Source organism: Bufo gargarizans, chromosome 2 (genome assembly GCF_014858855.1).
Source record: "Bufo gargarizans isolate SCDJY-AF-19 chromosome 2, ASM1485885v1, whole genome shotgun sequence".
Classification (NCBI taxonomy): domain Eukaryota; kingdom Metazoa; phylum Chordata; class Amphibia; order Anura; family Bufonidae; genus Bufo; species Bufo gargarizans.
The window spans coordinates 397799562-397820214 of NC_058081.1; the positions used below are offsets into that span (position 1 = coordinate 397799562).

A 20653-nucleotide genomic window follows, 5' to 3' on the forward strand; every position below is an offset into this window, starting at 1 on the left:
TGATACCAGTACATTAGGATCTTATACTGGTTCTCCTGATGGAGTACCGACATAGATGATTTTGCTGCCCTGCTCCATATAAGGTGCCAGAGCGAGTCCGGTAAGGCCCTCCCCAAGTACTCCTCCAACTTCACCATGTAGGAATGCCTTTGGGCTCGGTCAGGGAAGGGAGTCAGCAATATAGAGTAAATCTCAGAAATCAAACCTTTCGCTTGAACCCCTTCCCTGCATATGCGCTCAAAGGGGGTCGGAAGGGAAACCGTAACCCCCGAAAAGATGGACTGGGCAAAGTGCCTAATCTGAACATAGAAAAAATTGGAGGAAGGTGGGAGATCATACTTGGCCTGCAAGGTAGTGAACGGTAGGAGGACCCTAGTGAAGGGGTCCACAATATCAGCATATCGAAACACCCCCCGTTGAAACCACGGTCTTGTTGTGGACGTGATAAGACTAGCAGGAAGCATAGGGTGATATAGGAAGGAGGTCATGGCGGAATGAGTGGACTCTAGAGGGAATTTACTACTGCACTGCCGCCATATACGACTAGTACACACCATGGGCCCTAGGAGGTCCTTGTCTGGCTGATTCCTGTCCGGCCCAGCCCAAAGCATGGAGTTAGGGTGTACAGGAGCTAGCCAGAGTCTTTCTACTTGCATCCAGACAGAGTAAGGGTGCAAGGGAAGCCCAGGCCGTAACGGGGCGTAACTGGGCTGCCCAGTAATATTTAGTTAGGTCTGGAACCCCCAGACCGCCCTGAAGCTTACTAGATAGAATAACCGACCTCGGGATTCTGTGCCGCCCTCCCACCCATATGAATCTGAGGAGGTGGGATTGAATGGATCTCAGGTCCTTAAGAGGGACTTTAATCGGTAAGGTCTCAAAAAGATACAAGAGCTTAGGTAGAATCGTCATCTTAGTCGCAGCAATACGCCCCAAAAAAGAGAGAGGGAGAGGGTGCCACCTATCTAAAAGACCCCTAATCTCCGTGTACATGCGTGGGAAATTAGCCTTGTAAGGCTCGCCATATCGGGGAGTGAGGTCAACCCCCAAATATCTCAGTGAATCCGTCTTCCAATGAAAAGGAAAGTTCACTTTGAGAGCGCTCAGGGCCGCCTGAGAAAGATTGAGAGGAAGGGCCTCAGTTTTATGGGTATTAACCTTATACCCCGAAAGGCGACCAAATTCCTGTAATATGGAGTGGAGATTTGGTAAGGAAATGTGAAGCCTGGTAAGAGTAAGGAGAATGTCGTCCGCATATAGTGATAGCTTAAACTCCCTATCCTTGACCATAACACCCCTAATATCCGGACAAGCCCTGATCTTGGCCGCCAGGGGTTCGATACACATAGCAAAAAGTAGAGGAGATAGGGGGCAACCCTGCCTTGTCCCATTAGTAATGTTTATGGGTGAGGATTGAGCATGAGGAAGTCTGATCGTCGCTGTGGGGGAGGAGTACAGGCTATGGATGGCGTTAACAAACGGGCCAGAAAGGCTGTATGCCTGGAGGGTAGCAAAGAGAAACGGCCAACCCAAACGGTCAAAAGCCTTTTCTGCATCCAAACTAAGAAGTAAAGCCTCCTCCCCCGAGCGAGATACGACATCAATCAGGTCAATGTTTCTTCGTGTGTTGTCGGCCCCCTGACGGCCCGGAACAATTCCCACCTGATCCTTATGAATCAAGGAGGGGAGAAAAGCGTTTAGTCGGGTAGCCGGGATTTTGGTGAAAATCTTAAGGTCAGAGTTAAGTAGAGCAATGGGCCTATAGTTAGGACATTCGTGCGGATCCTTCCCAGGCTTCGGGATCATCGTGAGATAGGAGTGAGACATTGGGGCAGGGACAGCGTTGCCCCCTAAAAAATGATTAAATAGGGCAACTAAGTGAGGAGTTAGCTCAGCCTTAAAGGTCTTATAATATTTGTATGAAAAGCCGTCAGGCCCTGGGGATTTACCCTCAGGTAGATGTTCCACTACCTCCTCAATCTCTTCCGATACGATCGGACTATTAAGGGCAGCAAGGTCCGGAGCTAATAGGGTAGGAAGATGACAGGACGCCAAATAAGACCTGAGCATATTATCTCTCCGTCCTTCATCCGTGGGAAGGTCGGAGGGTAGATTATACAGGGAAGAATAATAGGCTGAGAACCTCTCCGCAATCACCCTGGGATCATAGTGGATTGTCCCATCAGACCCCCTAATAGCATTCGGCCCCACTTGGGAGCTATGGTTTCTAAGTTGTCTGGCCAGCAGAGTGTTGGGTTTGTTTCCCCAGGCATAATAGCGCTGTCGAGTGTAGAGTAGCAACTTACTAACGCGGCCTAAAGCTAGGGTTTTCAATTGGGTCCTAGCATCTACAATTTGTCTCAATGTGCAGCGTGAGGGGTAAGCAGCCATCTTACCTTCTAGTGACTGAAGGCGGGACTTAAGGGTATTAACTAGGGTAGTCGAGTCTTTCTTTAATTTTGAGCTTATTGCGATGCAATGGCCCCTCATGACCGCCTTATGCGCCTCCCACAAAGGGCGGATATCTCCCACCGATCCCTCATTAAGTTCAAAATACGTCTTCAGGTGTTCACGTAGTTCCTCCCTAGTAATAGGTTGTTTCAGGAGGGAGTCATTCAGTCTCCAGTGACAATGGCGTACATGACCCGACCCATTACTAATGTCAACTAGTACAGGGGCATGATCTGACCAGGTGATTTGGCCCATGTCTGCTCCTTCTAACAATCTGAGGGTTGAAATGGTCCCAAACAGATAATCAATACGGGTGTGTGAACCATGCGGGGCCGAGTAATAGGAGAAGGACCTATCCGTGGGATAAGTGAGACGCCAGAGGTCATACAGGGAGTATTTCCGTACCAGTTTACGAAAATCTCTGGCTAAACGTTGCTGTGTCGAGTGTATTGGTCTACCTGGGAGGGCCAGACGATCCATCGATTCAGAGAACACTGCGTTAAAATCCCCACCTAATGGGACCAAGGGCTCCGGGGAGTCCATACTTCCATCGAACACTTTGCGGAAAATTCCGCCAAGAAAGCGAATCTGGGACGTGTTTGGTGCATAAACATTACACAAGGTAATAGGTCTATCCGCCAGACGGCCCCGTAATATAATGTAACGACCCTGTGGATCCAATATTGAAGATTCAATCCGGAGGGGACACTGTGCAGACACCAAGATGGCAACACCTGCCCTCCGACGGCTATGAGTGGCCGAGTAAACAGTAGGATAAAGGTGAGAAGCAAACCGGAAGGAGGAGCCGCCATCAAAGTGTGTTTCTTGTAAGAAAACAATGTCCGCCTTAAGGGATTTCAATTCCAAAAGCAAGAGCTTCCTCTTGGCGTTGGAGTTTAGCCCCTTGACATTAAAAGTTATGCACCTCATCGCGCGGAAAGGAGTTGGTACACAATGTATGTAGGATACAGCTCACCAAGAGGGTCCGTATATATCAGGAGATTCACACTAGTCGGACAACGGGACGGAGGCAGAGTTGAAGTACACGCTCACCGCAGGCAAGGGAGTTCAGGTACCTACAACAAGAGAGAGAACACAAGGGGGAGGGGGAAGAGACAGGACAGGAAAACACAAAGACAGACCAACAGATAGCAATAAACCGCTTTTCCCAGGGAGATAATCCCTGCTAGGGCACCAAAAAAAAAAAATGCCCTTTCGAGGAAGTAAGTGTCGGAGACCAACAGGTGAAGGTTAACCGGAACTTTGACTACAAACATATTGAGAGAAACTAAAACAAGGTACTACTAGGTGGAGCCTTCTAAGAGCCTGCACCATAATGTAGCAAAAAGAAGGCAATGACTGGCTAAACAGAGGGAATGAGTGATCAAAGATGGAGGCCCCTCTACTCAGAGGGTAGAAGGGGTTAAGGACCAGTTCTGGACAACCTATCCCCCTTAGTCCTCAATGATCAAGCAGATGGACGATGTCCTGGCGACGGAGGAGATCGTGGGGAAGAAGGCACACTTGGACCAGGTCTTCTTTTCCTGGTTACAGGGGACCAAATGCGGGGTGGTGGAAGCGCCGGAGACTCAAACTCCCAGTCCGACATGTCAGGAATAGGTATTCCAATTGCCTCGCAGAAGGGTCGAAGATCCGAGTTGGAACGGAGAGTCTCTGTTCTTCCCTGATGACGGACCGTCAGAGCGAAAGGGAATCCCCAACGATATGCAATCTGGCGGTCCCTGAGTAACATGAGGAGAGGCTGGAGGTGTCTCCGCTTTTGAAGTGTGAACCAGGATAAGTCCGGAAACAATTGAACCGGAGCGCCATCAAAATCAAAGTTGCGTAGAACTCTCTCCATAATGGATTCTTTGAGGGCAAAATCATGGACACAACAAATAACGTCCCTAGGACGCGCCGCAGATCCCTTAGGCTTGAGTGCTCTGTGAGCTCTGTCCAGCTTGATCTTATGTGATGATGGTTGCCCTAGGATCATATTAAAGATGGCTTCCAGTGTAGCAAAGAGATCCTCGTCCCCAGTGGCCTCAGGAAGACCCCGAACACGGATATTATTCCGACGCCCTCGGTTATCTAAGTCCTCCAAATGGCGCCCCATACCCCTGAGCACCGCCGTTTGAGCAGAGATGGATTCATGAAGCGTGGAAATATACTGCCTAGTATCATCATGGGCATTTTCTAGGGAGTCAACCCGATTCACCACATGTTTAATATCAGTGCGAACAGCCGCAATTTCAGCTCTGCAGGCTTCCGTGACTTCAGAGATAAGAACCCGAAAGTCATCTTTAGTAGGGAAGCGATTAAAATAGCTCGCCCAAGGCTGCGGGAGTTCAGGCAGGGGCGGAGGGTCCACAGCGACAAGTGCTGGAGGGCTTGGAGATCTGGCCCAGATGTCAGAAGGGAGGGGGGAGCTGCTGTCCCCTTGGTCCAACGCTGGGGACTGCATAATTTTCCGGGTTTCATATGGGGGGGTCCCGGGGAGTACAGATGTAGAGTCCCCTGGGATACCATCCCGTCCCCTGGGGGTCACAGTACCTTTAATTGCAGTCGTCCCCTGAAGAGCGGATCCCGAAGTCATCTTGGCGGAAATCCCTCTCCCAGCAGCGGCAGGCAGGAATTCCGGAGCGGCCGGCGAAAGCCCCAGGTCGGAGGATCCGCATGCAGACACTGTGGGCCAAGGCCCGGATCCCGGAAGAGGTCCAGCAGGGGTGGGTAGCACCAGGTCTTTTTCCCTAATCGAGGCGTGGGAATCCAGCGGGGGGAGAAAGGAATGGCGCGCAGCCCTATGCACCTTGTTGCTGTAAGGAGGGAGCGCCGGACTTGACGTGCGATCCCAATACTGGTCTAGAGTCCTAGCAGGCGAGGGGGATCGGGGAGGGATAGGGGTCTTCTTTGATGCCATCTTCTTCCCCATAGGATCACAAAACTGTATGTAGCTAGCCAGAAAGTTGCGGTGCAGGCGAGAGCAGCCCCTTCAAGCAGCCATCACCGTCGGCAACCGGACACGCTCCCCAACAAGGCTGCTCCTTCTAATGGGTAAACAGTGATCTTGTGCAACCCTCTTCCACTCAGGAAAGGGTATTATAAAAAAAAAAAGGAAGGCTGTGTCTTTAAGAAGATGCAGCAGTGCTGCTATGGTGCAACTCTCACAAGGCCCGCTGTGGTCGTCAGACACTTGTATCCTTGCAGATTATCAGCAGGCTGGAAGCTCTCCCTAGAGATCACTCACTCCTTATGTGTCGATGGTCTGCAGAGTCCATAAAGATACAGTCTTGTTTGGCTGTTAACCCTTGCTTTGTTAGTGGTTAAAATGGAAAATTAGACAAAAAAATGAAATTCTCAAATTTCATCCCCATTTGCCAATAACTCTTGGGTTAACGACGTATGTAAAATCAGTTTTGAATACCTTGAGGGGTGTAGTTTCTTAGATGGGGTGGTTTCTATTATGTAAGCCTCGCAAAGTGACTTCAGACCTGTAGTGGTCCATAAAAATTTAGTTTTTGTAAATTTCTGAAAAATTTCAAGATTTGCTTCTAAACTTCTAAGCCTTGTAACATCCCCAAAAAATAAAATATCATTCCCAAAATAATTCAAACATGAAGTAGACATATGGAGAATGTAAAGTCATCACAATTTTTGGGGGTATTACAGAAGTAGAGAAACTTTGAAATTTGCAAATTTTTCAAAATTTTGGGTAAATTAGGTATTTTTTTGTGCAAAAAGAATAATTTTTTTTACTTCATTTTACCACGTTAATGAAGTACAATATGTGACGAAAAAACAGTCTCAGAATGGCCTGGATAAGTCAAAGCGTTTTAAGTTATCAGCACTTAAAGTGGTGAGATTTGCAAAAAATGGCCTGGTCCTTAAAGGGCTTCTGTCACCCCACTAAACCTTTTTTTTTTTTTTTTTTTGCTTACTTATAATCCCTACACTGCGATTTATGCCTACATAATCTAATTAATGATTTTGGTCCAGTAGATTTTGTTTAAAATTTGCTTTTAAAATATGCAAATTACCTTGCTACCAGCAAGTAGGGCGGCTTTTTGCTGGTAGCAGCCGCATCCTCCGATCCTAAAGACGCCCCCACGCATGTTGAATGACAAGGCCAGGGAACGGAATCGTTCTCTGCTGGCCCTGCCTGTTTGCATTTAAAATCTGGCGCCTGTCTTCAATCGGCGCAGGCGCACTGAGAGGCGGACGCTCGCTCCATCCTCAGTGCGCCTGCGCCGATGACGTCACATCTACACCCGGCGCAGGCGCATTGAGGATGGAGCGGCCGAGCAAGCGACCGCCTCTCAGTGCGCCTGCACCGATTGAAGACAGGTACGGCCGCGGCGCAGGCGCCAGATTTTGAATGCAAACAGGCAGGGCCAGCAGAGAACGATCCCATTCCCTGGCCCTGTCAATCAACATGCGGAGGGGGCGTCTTTAGGATCGGAGGATGCGGCTGCTACCAGCAAGTAGCCGCCCTACTTGCTGGTAGCAAGGTAATTTGCATATTTTAAAAGCATGTTTTAAACAAAATCTACTGGACCAAAATGATTAATTAGATTATGTAGGCATAAATCGCAGTGTAGGGATTATAAGTAAACAAAAAAAAAAAGGTTTAATGGGGTGACAGAAGCCCTTTAAGGTGAAATAAGGCTGTGTCCCTAAGGGGTTGAATAAAACATTTCAACCCTTTGTCTTCTACTGCTTTGAAATTTTACTTACTGCAGTGAATCTGGAAGTCTGTAGAAGACAATTGGCTGAATGTTTTTTTATTTTTTTTTATTTTAATAAAGACCAATTATAAATATGCTTTTTAGACCAAACTAAGTGGGATGCAATCGTAAAAAAAATGTGCCCCAACGGTGTCCATAAAAGTGCTAATGTTTTGCCTATCCCAAAATTGTAAAAATGTACAACGTGTCCCACAACATGGTTGCATTCAGTAGTTTTACAATCTGGACACTGAAAATGAAAATCCAGTCCATTAGCAGTTATGGAAACAACATAGTTCTACACTTTTTGCCTAGCTAGCATTCATTGCTATGGGACTTACAGAAACAGCGGCGCACCAGCCACTCAACTGTTTATGTAATTCCGTCCATCCCAGGCCGATGCTTAGTGTGGAATATTCCCATCTCAGTCAGAAAAGTCCAAGATGGGACCGCCCCTTTAAATTATGCCTCCTACAGCACAGATCCCACTAATTACTAAATCGATCGGAGGCAGGTGGGCACTTTGTACTGGCCGACCTGTAAACTGGAGTTTCAACCCTGATAAAGACCACTATATGTACTATGGTCTTATTTTGCTGGTCTCCATTGTTCTCCATTCTTCACAGTGTTAGAAACTAGCGCATGTGCTGTGCCATTCAGTGTAAGCTGCTGATGGATGGAGGTATGTTTTTGGCTATAGCCATGTGCGAGTACAGATAGTGAATTGTTCATGTCCATGTTTACTTGCAGGTAAAGGATCTTGTAGGGGAGCAGCTTTTCAGTCGCTATGATCGTCTCCTTTTAAAGTCAAGCTTGGATTTAATGGCCGATGTCGTTTACTGTCCACGTCCAAGCTGTCAGACACCAGTCATGCAGGAACCAGAGACTACGATGGGAATTTGCTCAGTCTGCCAATATGCATTTTGTATCCTTTGTAAAATGACCTTCCATGGAGTTTCCCCTTGCAAAGTAACTGCAGGTATATTCAGTAGTTTTTGTCTCTGTACTAACAAGTACAAGGGTAAATTCCATAATGTCATTATAGGTACTATATCGTGTATTATAGATTTAAATCTAATATATAAAGCTGTGTGTGTGTGTATGCCCATTAAAGGAATCCGCACCATCGCATTTACAATCACAAAATTTGGCACACAGGTACATCAGGTGTCCGGGAAGGTTTTAGCCCAGGTCTCAGCTCTCTAGGACGTACAATTCCTGAGATAGTCCCCAAAAATGCATTAGCCAATAGAAGCTTTTTCACATGACCCTTATCAGCCAATTGAAGCTCGCAGGCCAGTCTCCACACATACACAGTTTTACTCCAGGTTTCCAAAACAACCCAGCCATTTTTCTTCACTGCTGTAGGAGAGCTTTAAAGGAAATCTGTCACCAGGATAATAGCTATTGAAGTAAAGCCATGGCCTAATAGCACTTAGTACCTTATTTCAAGATGTGCCTTTGTTCCAGCAATAGGTCTTTTTATCCTCTGAAAATCCGATTTATTTGGTATGCAAATGGACCAGTAAGGTGTCCTGAGGGGCGTCACTCTTGCAGTAAGGAGCCCAGACATGCCTCCTGCCTCAATGTGTCCACCCTCAAAAGACTTACTTAAAACCCCGCCCTCAGGTCCTACTAAGCCACGCCCCTGAACCGGTTAGATCACGCCCCCTCCTAAGCTGAAGGGGATTGAAAAAATGAAGGTAAAAAATCAACATCTGTAGGTGTGGGAGGGAGGGTGATTTTCTCCCTGCAGCTCACACTCAGACAGCACAGCGCTGCTGTCTTAGAGTGAGCTGTTAAAAGGACACACCCCCGATTCGGTTAGGCCACACACCCTCCCACTCCTCAGCCGACAGGGATTGAAAAAATGAAGTTAAAAGTCAACTTCTGTCAGCTGCAGAGGTGGGAGGGAGGGTGACTTTCTCCCTGCAGCTCACACTCGGACAGCACAGTGCTGCTGTCTTAGAGTGAGCGGTTCAAAACGACATGCCCCCGATCCAGTTAAGGCCACTGTTAAGGGAGAGGGTCCCTGTTGAGGTCACTGTCAAGGCGTTGCTGTGCTAAGAAACTCACTGTTAAAGGGGAAGGCTGATGTAAAGGTCAAAGTTAAGGGGGTGGGCTGCTGTGGAGGTCCAGTTTTAAGGGACCGGGTACTGTGGGGTGGGGGGCTGTGGAGGTCACTGTTAAGGGGCGGGGTGCTGTAGATATCAGTGGATAGTGTTGATATCTTTTAACAGCACACACACACAACAACACACAAACATTAAATGAAATACATTAAATATACCCGAGTGAAGCCGGGTCCTTCAGCTAGTATTTCATAAAAGGAATTCAGTCAGAAGGAGTCTGTCAGCAGTTTTTCAAAATTTCTGTCTGGTCTAATGGGAGCAGAACGAACATACCTTTTATGGACAGGAGTAATGTGAATAGCAACTTTGATTCTGCTCCTGTAAGTGCTCAGGAGGCAAAGCTTCACAGTGACATGCTCTTTGCATTGAGGTGTTTTACTGTACTTCCTATCTACTCTGAGTGACAACTCAGTGATAATTGTCACCTGGTTGGAAACTACAGCTGTCGTTTAGAGAGGGGTCTGTGAAACAGCTCAGTGCAGAGAGCACGTAACAGTGCTGCTCTCCCCAGCCACTGCCTAATGCTGGCAGCAGTTTAGCGTGGTCAAAACTGCTGGCAGACTCCCTCTAAGAAGTGAATACATTTCAGGCTAAGTCTTGCTTCCACAAATCCCGTATAACTAGTCCCCATCATTTCAACAAAAAGTGAATTAAAATCATGGGCAGCACTTGTGCATTGTAATGTTAAAATGGGTTTTGGTGCACATACTTGTTTGACCAGAGACTGTCCAGAAGCTGATGCACTGTTCTTGCCGTCCATTCATGTTAGTGGATGGCTACTCTCCTTGAGCTTTCTGTCAGCACTGCACTACATGTGCTATTCTTGAACCTATTTGACCATTTTTTCCTATCATTGCACCTCCCTCAGACAATTTGTCCAGTGGGATGCCAGCCCTGACCCAAACCCCCCTCTCTCCATTATAATTGTGTGTATTTTTTCTATTACAGAGGAGAGCAGGAACCTGTAATCGGTCTTGGCATCTCTGCTGCTAGTAAGTGAACAGAAACTTGGAAAGAAGAGAGATCCCTAGTGGCGAGCACTTTGGAACAATTTTTCTTGTCCAAATGACACTAGTGTGGGCAACAGAACCTCTTGAAACCTCTTTAACCACCTCCTGACTGCATAACGCAGGGATGCGTCCTGTGGGCGGCCGGGTTATTCCTTGTGGACGCATCGGCGTGTCATCTCGCGAGACGCGAGATTTCCTGTGAACGCGCGTTCACAGGATCGCGAGGTAAACGAGTTGACCTACAGCCTGCCAGTGGCGATCATTCGCTGGCAGGCTGTAGATGCGATTTATATATTTTTTCTAACTCCAAAAGGGTATATTAGACGCTGTTTTGTTAACAGCGTCTAATATACCTGCTACCTTGTCCTCTGGTGGTCCCTTTTGCTTGGATCGACCACCAGAGGACATAGGCAGCTCTGTAAGTAGCATCAATCACTACACTACACCCCCCCCCTGTCACTTATTAACCCCTGATCACCCCATATAGACTCCATGATCACCCCCCCTGTAAGGCTCCATTCAGACGTCCGTATGTGTTTTGCGGATCCACGGATCCGCAAAACATGGACACCGGCAATGTGCTTTCCGCATTTTGCGGATCCGCACATTGCCAGAACTATATAGAAAATGCCTTTTCTTGTCCGCAATTGCAGACAAGAATAGGACATGTTCTATAGGCTCTACAAAAAACTGTGTTCGCCCCATCAGGCCTGATCTTGTGCGCACACTTGCGTTCAGTCCGCCCCACCGCAGTGACAGAATTTTTTTTTTTTCTGATTACTGCAAAAACAACTGCAGCGCTATTAAGATCACTTTTGAGGGGCATGTCGAGTTCTTAGAAGATTTTTTTTTTTTTTTTTTTGGGTGGGCACAAGTTAGCGGAAATTGATTTTTTTTGTTTTTTCTTACAAAGTCTCATATTCCACTAACTTGTGACAAAAAATAAAATCTTACATGAACTCACCATACCCGTCATGGAATCCAAATGCGTAAAAAATGCCCTGTGAAATCCTAAGATACTCATTGGAATTTGGGCCCCTTTGTGCACCTAGGCTGCAAAAAAGTGTCACACATGTGGTATCGCCGTACTCAGGAGAAGTAGGGCAATGTGTTTTGGGGTGTATTTTTACATATACCCATGCTGGGTGAGAGAAATATCTCTGTAAAATGACAACTTTGTATAAAAAAATGGGAAAAGTTGTCTTTTACAGAGATATTTCTCTCACCCAGCATGGGTATATGTAAAAATACACCCCAAAACACATTGCGCTACTTCTCCTGAGTACGGCGATACCACATGTGTGACACTTTTTTGCAGCCAAGATGCACAAAGGGGCCAAAGGTCCAACGAGTACGTTTAGGCTTTACAGGGTTGCTCACAATTTAGCCCCGCCCAAAATGCCAGAACAGTAAACACACCCCACAAATTACCCCATTTCGGAAAGTAGACACCCCAAGGTATTCACCGAGGGGCATAGTGAGTCCGTGGGAGATTTTTTTGGGGGGTATTTATACAATCCTGGCATTCTAGCACCTCAAGAAACATGACAGGTGCTCAGAAAGTCAGAGCTGCTTCAAAATGCGGAAATTCACATTTTTGCACCATAGTTTGTAAACGCTATAACTTTTGCGCAAACCAATAAATATACACTTCTTGGATTTTTTTTTTATCAAAGACATTTAGCACAATAAATTCTGACACAAACTTGTACAGAAATGTAATTATATTTGAACAATTTTACCTGAAAAAGTTAAAAATACACTTTTTTTGAGAAAATTGCAGATTATTTTGATTAATATCAGAAAAACGAAAAATGTCAGCAGCAATGTAAAACCACCAAATGAAAGCTCTATTAGTGAGAAGAAAAGGAGTTAAAATTAATTTGGGTGGTAAGTTGTATGACCAAGTAATAAACCGTGAAAGTAGTGTAGTGCAGAATTGTAAAAAGTGGTCTGGTCATTAAGAGGGTTTAAGCTGGGGGCTGAGGTGGTTAAACGATCTGTAGGACAAATAATTCAAGCCTATAATTTTATTTCAGTTTGTGTTGAAATGATGGGTACGCTTTAAGGTTATTGCTATACTCAGTTTTGTTTTATACTTTTTTGGACAAAAAAATAAAGCCTGAGTTTTTGTGGCTTTATTAGATGTTTCTGAGGCGTTTTTTTTGTCCATTTAGTGTTTGAACACCTGTTGCTTTATGACATTTTTTGTATGCTTGATTCAAAGCTTGCTGCAATTTCAAAAAGCACCATTGACTCAAAAACGTACCTCTAGGCTGAAAAAATGCCTTTGCAAAAAAAATATATATATAATTGTGTGCGCTACACTTAATATTTTGCATAAACTGCAACATCTGAAACTGGTGTTTTTTAGTCTAGTACTGTAAAAAAAACTAAAAAACGCAGCCATAAAAATGCACCAAAAATTGAGAAATCCCTCAAAAAAGTGTGACAACGGAAACAGGATTTGTGGAGTGAAAGATTTTGGCCGGAAATGTTTTCATTTTATGAAATATTTCAATCCGAAGCATAAAGAAAATTGAATAGTCTATTGAGTGAATTAGTAATTGCTGGTAGTTATATTTTCTGTCTTGTATGCGTCTCTCAGAAAAACTTGTCTTGTTGCGTGGAGAATATCTGGCTGCAGATGAAGAAGGCAAGAAATTCCTGGAGAAGAGATATGGAAAGAGAGTAATCCAGAAGGCTGTGGAAGAAATGGAGAGTATGGACTGGCTGGAACAGAACTCCAAGTGCTGTCCTCGCTGTGGAACTCATATTCAGGTTATTGCACATATGTTAAAGCATGTTCACAATAGTCAGTCCATTGTAGTGCATGTCATCTATGAAGCTACGTCCAGCGGAGCAGACTGGAATGGGCTGTGAAGTAACCATTGTCACCAATTATCACCAGCATTTTTGTTGCATAAGACAAAAGAGCAAAGTGATAATATACAGTGTTAGGCCTCATGCACACGACAGTATTTTTTCACGGTCCGCAAAAACGGGGTCCGTAGGTCCGTGATCCGTGACCGTTTTTTCGTCCGTGGGTCTTCCTTGATTTTTGGTGTCCGCCTGGCCGTGCGGAGCCAAACGGATCCATCCTGAATTACAATGCAAGTCAATGGGGACGGATCCGTTTGACGTTGACACAATATGGTGCAATTGCAAACGGATCCGTCCCCATTGACTTTCAATGTAAAGTCAGGAGTCCCTTTACTTTCACACTTGCGTTCAGATAATGCAGACGGTGGCTTCGTTCAGAATGGATCCGTCTGCATTATATTGTTAAAACATTTCTAAGTGTGAAAGTAGCCTCAGACGGATCCGTCCAGACTTTACATTGAAAGTCAATGGGGGACGGATCCGTTTGAAAATTGAGCCACAGTGTGTCATCTTCAAACGGATCCGTCCCCATTGACTTACATTGTAAGTCTGGACGGATCCGCTTGCCTCCGCACGGCCAGGCGGACACCCGAACACTGCAAGCAGCGTTCAGGTGTCCGCCTGCTGAGCGGAGGCTGAACGCTGCCAGACTGATGCATTCTGAGCGGATCCGCGTCCACTCAGAATGCATTAGGGCTGGATGGATGCGTTCGAGGCCACTTGTGAGCCCCTTCAAACGGAGCTCACAAGCGGACACCCGAACATTTTAACTTGAAGCGTCCGTCCCCATCACCATGGGAATGCCTCTATGTTAGAATATACTGTTGGATATGAGCTACATCGTGAAACTCAGATCCGACAGTATATTCTAACACAGAGGCGTTCCCATGGTGATGGGGACGCTTCAGGTTAGAATATACTAAAAAACTGTGTACATGACTGGCCAGTGTGCGCCCCCCCCCGCCTCCCCTCCCTCCCTCTATTGTAATAATAGCATTGGTGGCAGTGTGCGCCCCCCCCCCCCGCCCCTCCCCTTCCTCCCTCTATTGTTTTAATACATTGGTGGCAGTGTGAGGCCCCCCCGATCATTGGTGGCAGCGGAGTAGTATCATACTGCAGTAGCGTCCTCGTTGCCATGGTTACCGATCGGAGCCCCAGCGATTAAACTGGGACTCCGATCGGAACTCCGCTGCCACCAATGTATTAAAAGAATAGAGGGAGGAAGGGGGGGGGGGGCGCACACTGCCACCAATGTATTAAAAGAATAGAGGGAGGGTGGGGGGCGCACACTGCCATCAATGTATTAAAACAATAGAGGGAGGAGGGGGGGGCGCACACTGCTACCAATGTTAATGCAATAGAGGGAGGGAGGGGGGGCCGCACACTGTGCCACCAATGCTATTATTACAATAGAGGGGGGGGGCGGGCGCACACTGTGCCACCAATGTTATTAATACAATAGAGGGGGGGAGGGGGGGCGCACTGGCCAACAATAAAATTTAAACTGGGGAGGGAGGGGGGTCTGCCCCCTGCTGCCTGGCAGCCCCGGATCTCTTACAGGGGGCTATGATAGCACAATTAACCCCTCAGGTGCAGCACCTGAGGGGTTAATTGTACGGATCACGGCCCCCTGTAAGAGATCGGGTGCTGCCAGGCAGCAGGGGGCAATCATGTACACAGTTCGTTGTATATTCTAACTAGAAGCGTCCCCATCACCATGGGAACGCTTCTGTGTTAGAATATACTGTCGGATCTGAGTTTTCACGAAGTGAAAACTCTGCTCTGAAAAAGCTTTTATGCAGACAGATCTTCGGATCCGTCTGTATGAAAGTAACCTATGGCCACGGATCACGGACACGGATGCCAATCTTGTGTGCATCCGTGTTCTTTCATTGACTTGAATGGGTCCGTGAACCGTTGTCCGTCAAAAAAATAGGACAGGTCCTATTTTTTTGACGGACAGGATACACGGATCACGGTCTCGGCTGCAAAACGGTGCATTTTCCGATTTTTCCACGGACCCATTGAAAGTCAATGGGTCCGTAAAATAAAAAACGAAAAACGGCACAACGGCCACGGATGCACACAACGATCGTGTGCATGAGGCCTTAGGATGACTTGGGTTGTCAGCAGTTCACAGAAATGAACAGATTAGATTTGCACACATTTAGTTGAATGCTAAGCTCCCACTACCTTACCATCAAAACACAACTTCCTCAGATGTTTGTTAACCCTAACCATTTTCATGTGATCTCTGGATCATTAACCTCTTAACCCCTTAAGGACTCAGCCCTATTTCACCTTAAGGATTTTTTGCTAATCTGACCAGTGGTACTTTAAGTGGTGATAACTTTAAAACGCTTTGACTTATCCAGGCCTTTCTGAAACTGTTTTTTCATCACATATTGTACTTCATGACACTGGTAAAATGAAGTAAAAAAAAAAAAAATTGTATTTATAAAAAAATACAAAATTTACCAAAAATTTGTAAAAAATAGCAAATTTCAATGTTTAAATTTCTCTACTTCTATAATACATAGTAATACCTCCAAAAATAGTTATTACTTTACATTCCCCATATGTCTACTTCATGATTGGATCATTTTGGGAATTATATTTTATTTTTTGGGGCTGTTACAAGGCTTAGAAGTTTAGAAGCAAATTTTGAAATTTTTATGGACCACTACAGGTTTGAAGTCACTTTGCGAGTCTTACATAATAGAAACCACCCAAAAATGACCCCATTCTAGAAACTACACCCCTCAAGGTATTTAAAACTGATTTTACAAACATCGTTAACCCTTTAGGTGTTCCACAAGAATTAATGGAAAATAGGTTTATTTAGCACAGTTTTTATTTTTTATTTTTTACTGTGTTCATCTGAGGGGTTAGGTCATGTGATATTTTTATAGAGCCGGTCGATACGAACGCGGCGATACCAAATATGTATACTTTTTTATTTATTTATGTAAGTTTTACGCAATAACAGCTTTTTTAAAACAAAAATGTTTTTATTTTTTGGGCGATTGTCTCAGGTAGGGGCAAATTTTTAGCGGTTAGATTGGTACTATTTTGGTGGGCAAACGCTTTTTTGATCGCTTGCTGTTGTACTTTTTGTGATGTAAGGTGACAAAAAAATGGTTTATTTAGCACCGTTTTTATTTTTACGGTGTTCATCTGAAGGGTTAGGTCATGTGATATGTTAATAGCCAGTCGATACGGACGTGGAGATACCTAATATGTATACTCGTACAGCTTCTGGCCTGTGAGATCCAGGGGGCTGGATCTCACAGGCTCTTCATCAGAAGGCAGCACGCTGCGTTCCATGCCATCGGGTCCTCCCTACAGCCGCATAGGGACCCTATGGCACCGCCGCTCAGCCACCGCAACCGCAGGTAAAAGCCGCAAACCACAGGTCTGAATTGACCTGCGGTTTGTGGCGATCGCTGAAACGACTCCCCCCTGGCGTTGTGACAGGATGATTTCAGCGGGCATCCTGTCAAAATTAGGATGTACCGGTACGCCCTGGGTCCTTAAGGATTTGGGAAACGGGGTGTACCGGTACACCCTAAGTCCCTAAGGGGTTAAGGACACGGCCATATTTCACCTTAAGGACCAGGCCATTTTTCGCAAATCTGACCAGTGTCACTTTAAGTGCTGATAACTTTAAGGCTAGGTCTACACGACGACATTTGTCGCGCGACAAAAAGTCGCGCGACAGATAGGGCGCAACAGTTGTCGCGCGACATTTTGTTGCACCAATGTCGCGCGACAATTTTTATAATGGCAGTCTATGGTGTCGCACTGCAACATGCGACATGTTGCGACTGCGACGCGACAGTCGCAGAAAAATCCATCCTGAATGGATTTTCTGCGACTGTCGCGTCGCAGTCGCAGCATGTCGCATGTTGCAGTGCGACACCATAGACTGCCATTATAAAAATTGTCGCGCGACATTGGTGCAACAAAATGTCGCGCGACAAATGTCGTCGTGTAGACCTAGCCTAAAACGCTTTTACTTATCCAGGCAATTCTGAGAGAGTTTTTTCCGTCACACTGGTAAAAGGGAGTAAAAAAAATTTCACTTTTATTATTAAAAAAAACAACCAAATTTGCCAAAAATTTGCAAATTTCCAAGTTTCAATTTCTCTACTGCTATAATACATAGTAAAACCTACAAAAATAGTTATTACTTTACATTCTCCATATGTCTACTTCATGTTAAGATCATTTTGGGAATGACATTTTATTTTCGGGGGACGTTACAAGGCTTAGAAGTTTAGAAGTAAATATTGAAATTTCTCAGAAAATTTCAAAAACCAACTTTTTAAGGACCAGTTCAGGTCTGAAGTCACTTTGTGAGGCTTACATAATATAAACCACCCACCCCATTCTAGAAACTACACCCCTCAAGGTATTCAAAACTGATTTTACAAATGTCGTTAACCCTTTAGGTGTTCCACAAGAATGAATGGAAAATAGAGATACAATTTGAAGATTTCACTTTTTTTGGCAGATTTTCCATTTTAATTTTTTTTTTCCCAGTTACAAAGCAAGGGTTAACAACCAAACAAAGCTCAATATTTATGGCCCTGATTCTGTAGTTTACAGAAACACCCCATATGTGGGCTTAAACTGCTGTATGGGCACATGGCAGGGCGTAGAAGGAAAGGAATGCCATATGATTTTGGAAGGCAGATTTTGCTGGACTGTTTTTTTTGACACCATGTCCCATTTGAAGCCCCCCTGATGCAACCCTAGAGTAGAAACTCCAAAAAAGTGACCCCATTTTAGAAACTACGGTATAGGGTGGAAGTTTTGTTGGTACTAGTTTAGGGTACATATGATTTTTGGTTGCTCTTTATTGCACTTTTTGTGAGGCAAGGTAACAAGAAATAGCTGTTTTGGCACAGTTTTTTTTTTTTGGTTATTTGCAACATTCATCTGACAGGTTAGATCATGTGGTATTTTTATAGACCAGGTTGTCACGGGTGCTGCGATACCTAATATGTATACAATTTTTTTTATTTATGTAAGTTTTACACAATGATTTAATTTTAGAGAAAAAAAAATCATGTTTTAGTGTCTCCATAGTTTTTTTTTTTTTTTTGGGCGATTATCTTAGGTAGGGTCTCATTTTTGCGGGATGAGATGACCGATTGGCACTATTTTGGTCGCTTGCTATTACACTTTTTGTAATGTAAGATGACAAAAAATAGCTTTTTTTAGACTTTTTTTTTTTTTTTTAACGGTGTTCACCTGATATTTTTATAGAGCCGGTCGATACGGACGCTGCGATACCTAATATGTATACTTTAAAAAAAAAAATTACTTAAGTTTTACACAATAACAGCTTTTTTAAAACAAAAAAAATTATGTTTTAGTGCAGTGATCGCAAACCTTTTACAGACTGAGTGGCCCAAAACCCACTTATTTATCGCAAAGTGCCAACACGGCAATTTACCCTGAATACTACAGTCCAATATTGTATATCTTCCATGTACTTTATCATGTAGCTGTAATAGCCTGCCTACATTCAGTGCACTGCTGTTGCCATTCATAGTGAACCTGGCGCTGATGAATGGCATATTGGTACACCATAGACTTTTCCCAGGGTGTGGGTGCCCACAGAAAGGGCTCTGAGTGCCGCCTCTGGCACCCGTGCCATAGGTTCGCCACCACTGTTTTAGTGTCTCCATATTCTGAGCTATATTTTTTTTTTTTTGGGGGCGATTGTCTTAGTGTCTCATTTTTGGCGGGATGAGGTGACGGTTATATTGGTACTATTTTGGTTGGCATACGCCTGACAGATCCGCTCCGAACGCAAGTGTGAAAGTAGCCTAAGGGAGGAAGACTAATTAATATTTTTATGCATGTGTCTTTACAGATGAAGAGGTTCTAAGTCAGCTGTCTAAAATGAATACAAATAAGTCACAGGGGTCTGATGGGATACACCCAAAGCTTTTAAAAGAGCTAGCAAAACCATTAACAGATTTATTTAACCAATCACTGGTAACAGGAGTCGTTCCCAAAAGATTGGAAATTAGCAAATGTTGTGCCCATTCACAAGAAAGGTAGTGGGGAGGAATATGACAACTATAGGCCAGGAAGCCTGACATCAATAGTGGGGAAATTAATGGAAACCATACTTGAGAGGATTGTGGAACATCTAAAATCCCATGGATTGAAAGATGAAAAACAGCATGGGTTTACTTCAGGGAGATCATGTCAGACTAATCTTATAGATTTTTTTTTTTTGATTGGGTGACTAAAATAATAGATGGAGGAGGTGCAGAAGACATCGCTTATCTAGACTTTAGTAAGGCTTTTGATACTGTCCCACATAGAAGGTGTAACGGATCTCCTAGCACCCCGATCGGGTACCTCCGTCGATAGATGCTCCTAGTGCTTCCCGAGGACTCCAAGCACTGTACTTGACACCGAAAGCACTGCAGACCCCACGAACCGCCGAAGCTTGGTTGAGATCTCAACGTCTCCTACCCACCCTGGACCTACGACAAGGCTCCAGTGGGTGAACCTCTCCTAAATCCAGAGAGCAGGAACAGCTCTTACAAGAGCTAATAGTATTAGCCAGGGGAGTATACCAATCTTCAGCGTATAGCAATCCCCACACACATAAGACGATGCTCTATGTTGAATGTAAAACAGGAACTCTTTAATGGGTTATTTTTCAGCCTTTTATGCAGGTCTCCTAGCAAGGGAAACTCCCCCTGGGGCCCTTGTAGAAGACTGTGACAGTTTATATTTTAGCCAATCACATGCATTTACAGTATTGAAACCTTCCCAGTAATTGTACACAAAACCCCCTTCCCTCTGTCTGTAACGCAATCAACAAAATACAATTGCCAATAACACAAAGGCTACAACCCACATAGAATCCTCCCCTCTGCCTGTGATATAATCATGGTACACCATGGTTAACATAATCATCACAGGCAGGAGAATACACAATGTCCTCTGTCCTGGAGACAACCGAGTTGTAATTCAATTATCTCTCAGGACAGAGGGCAATTGCCAATACACACAGAGAGACAATGGAACAGACCTCACTACTGAACGTATACAATGTCCCACCCTTTACAATACACATAGACATTTAACATCCCAACATAGCATGAATTAGTTGTAAAAGTCTCTTGGGCCTGGCTGTACTCATGGCTTTCTGTCCAAAACAGTTTCACAGATTTAAGCTGTGCGGCCGCTCTTTCTTCTCCTTCAAAGTTAGTATGGGCCATAATCCTGGGGCAAGAGGCTGGCAACCAGGCCCCCTCCAAAACCCAGTGGCGAGGTTGGTTTCGCTACAGAAGGCTTATCAATAAATTGCAGTCTTTGAGCTTGGACTCCCATATTGTTGAATGGATTAGGCAGTGGCTGAGGGACAGACAACAGAGGGTTGTAGTCAATGGAGTATATTCAGACCATGGTCTTGTTA

General features: G+C 44.9%; 1 protein-coding gene across 5 annotated transcripts in view; it reads left to right on the plus strand.

Annotated features, from left to right (window-relative positions):
• The window catches only part of RNF14 (ring finger protein 14), a 99111-nt gene that overhangs the window by 35195 nt on the left and 43263 nt on the right, over positions 1 to 20653 (plus strand). For all 5 annotated transcript variants that reach the window (XM_044280844.1, XM_044280840.1, XM_044280843.1 and 2 more), the window contains exons 6-7: positions 7926 to 8154; positions 12926 to 13098. In XM_044280844.1, the coding sequence (XP_044136779.1) occupies positions 7926 to 8154; positions 12926 to 13098 (402 nt within the window). The remainder of the gene's footprint in view (positions 1 to 7925; positions 8155 to 12925; positions 13099 to 20653) is intronic.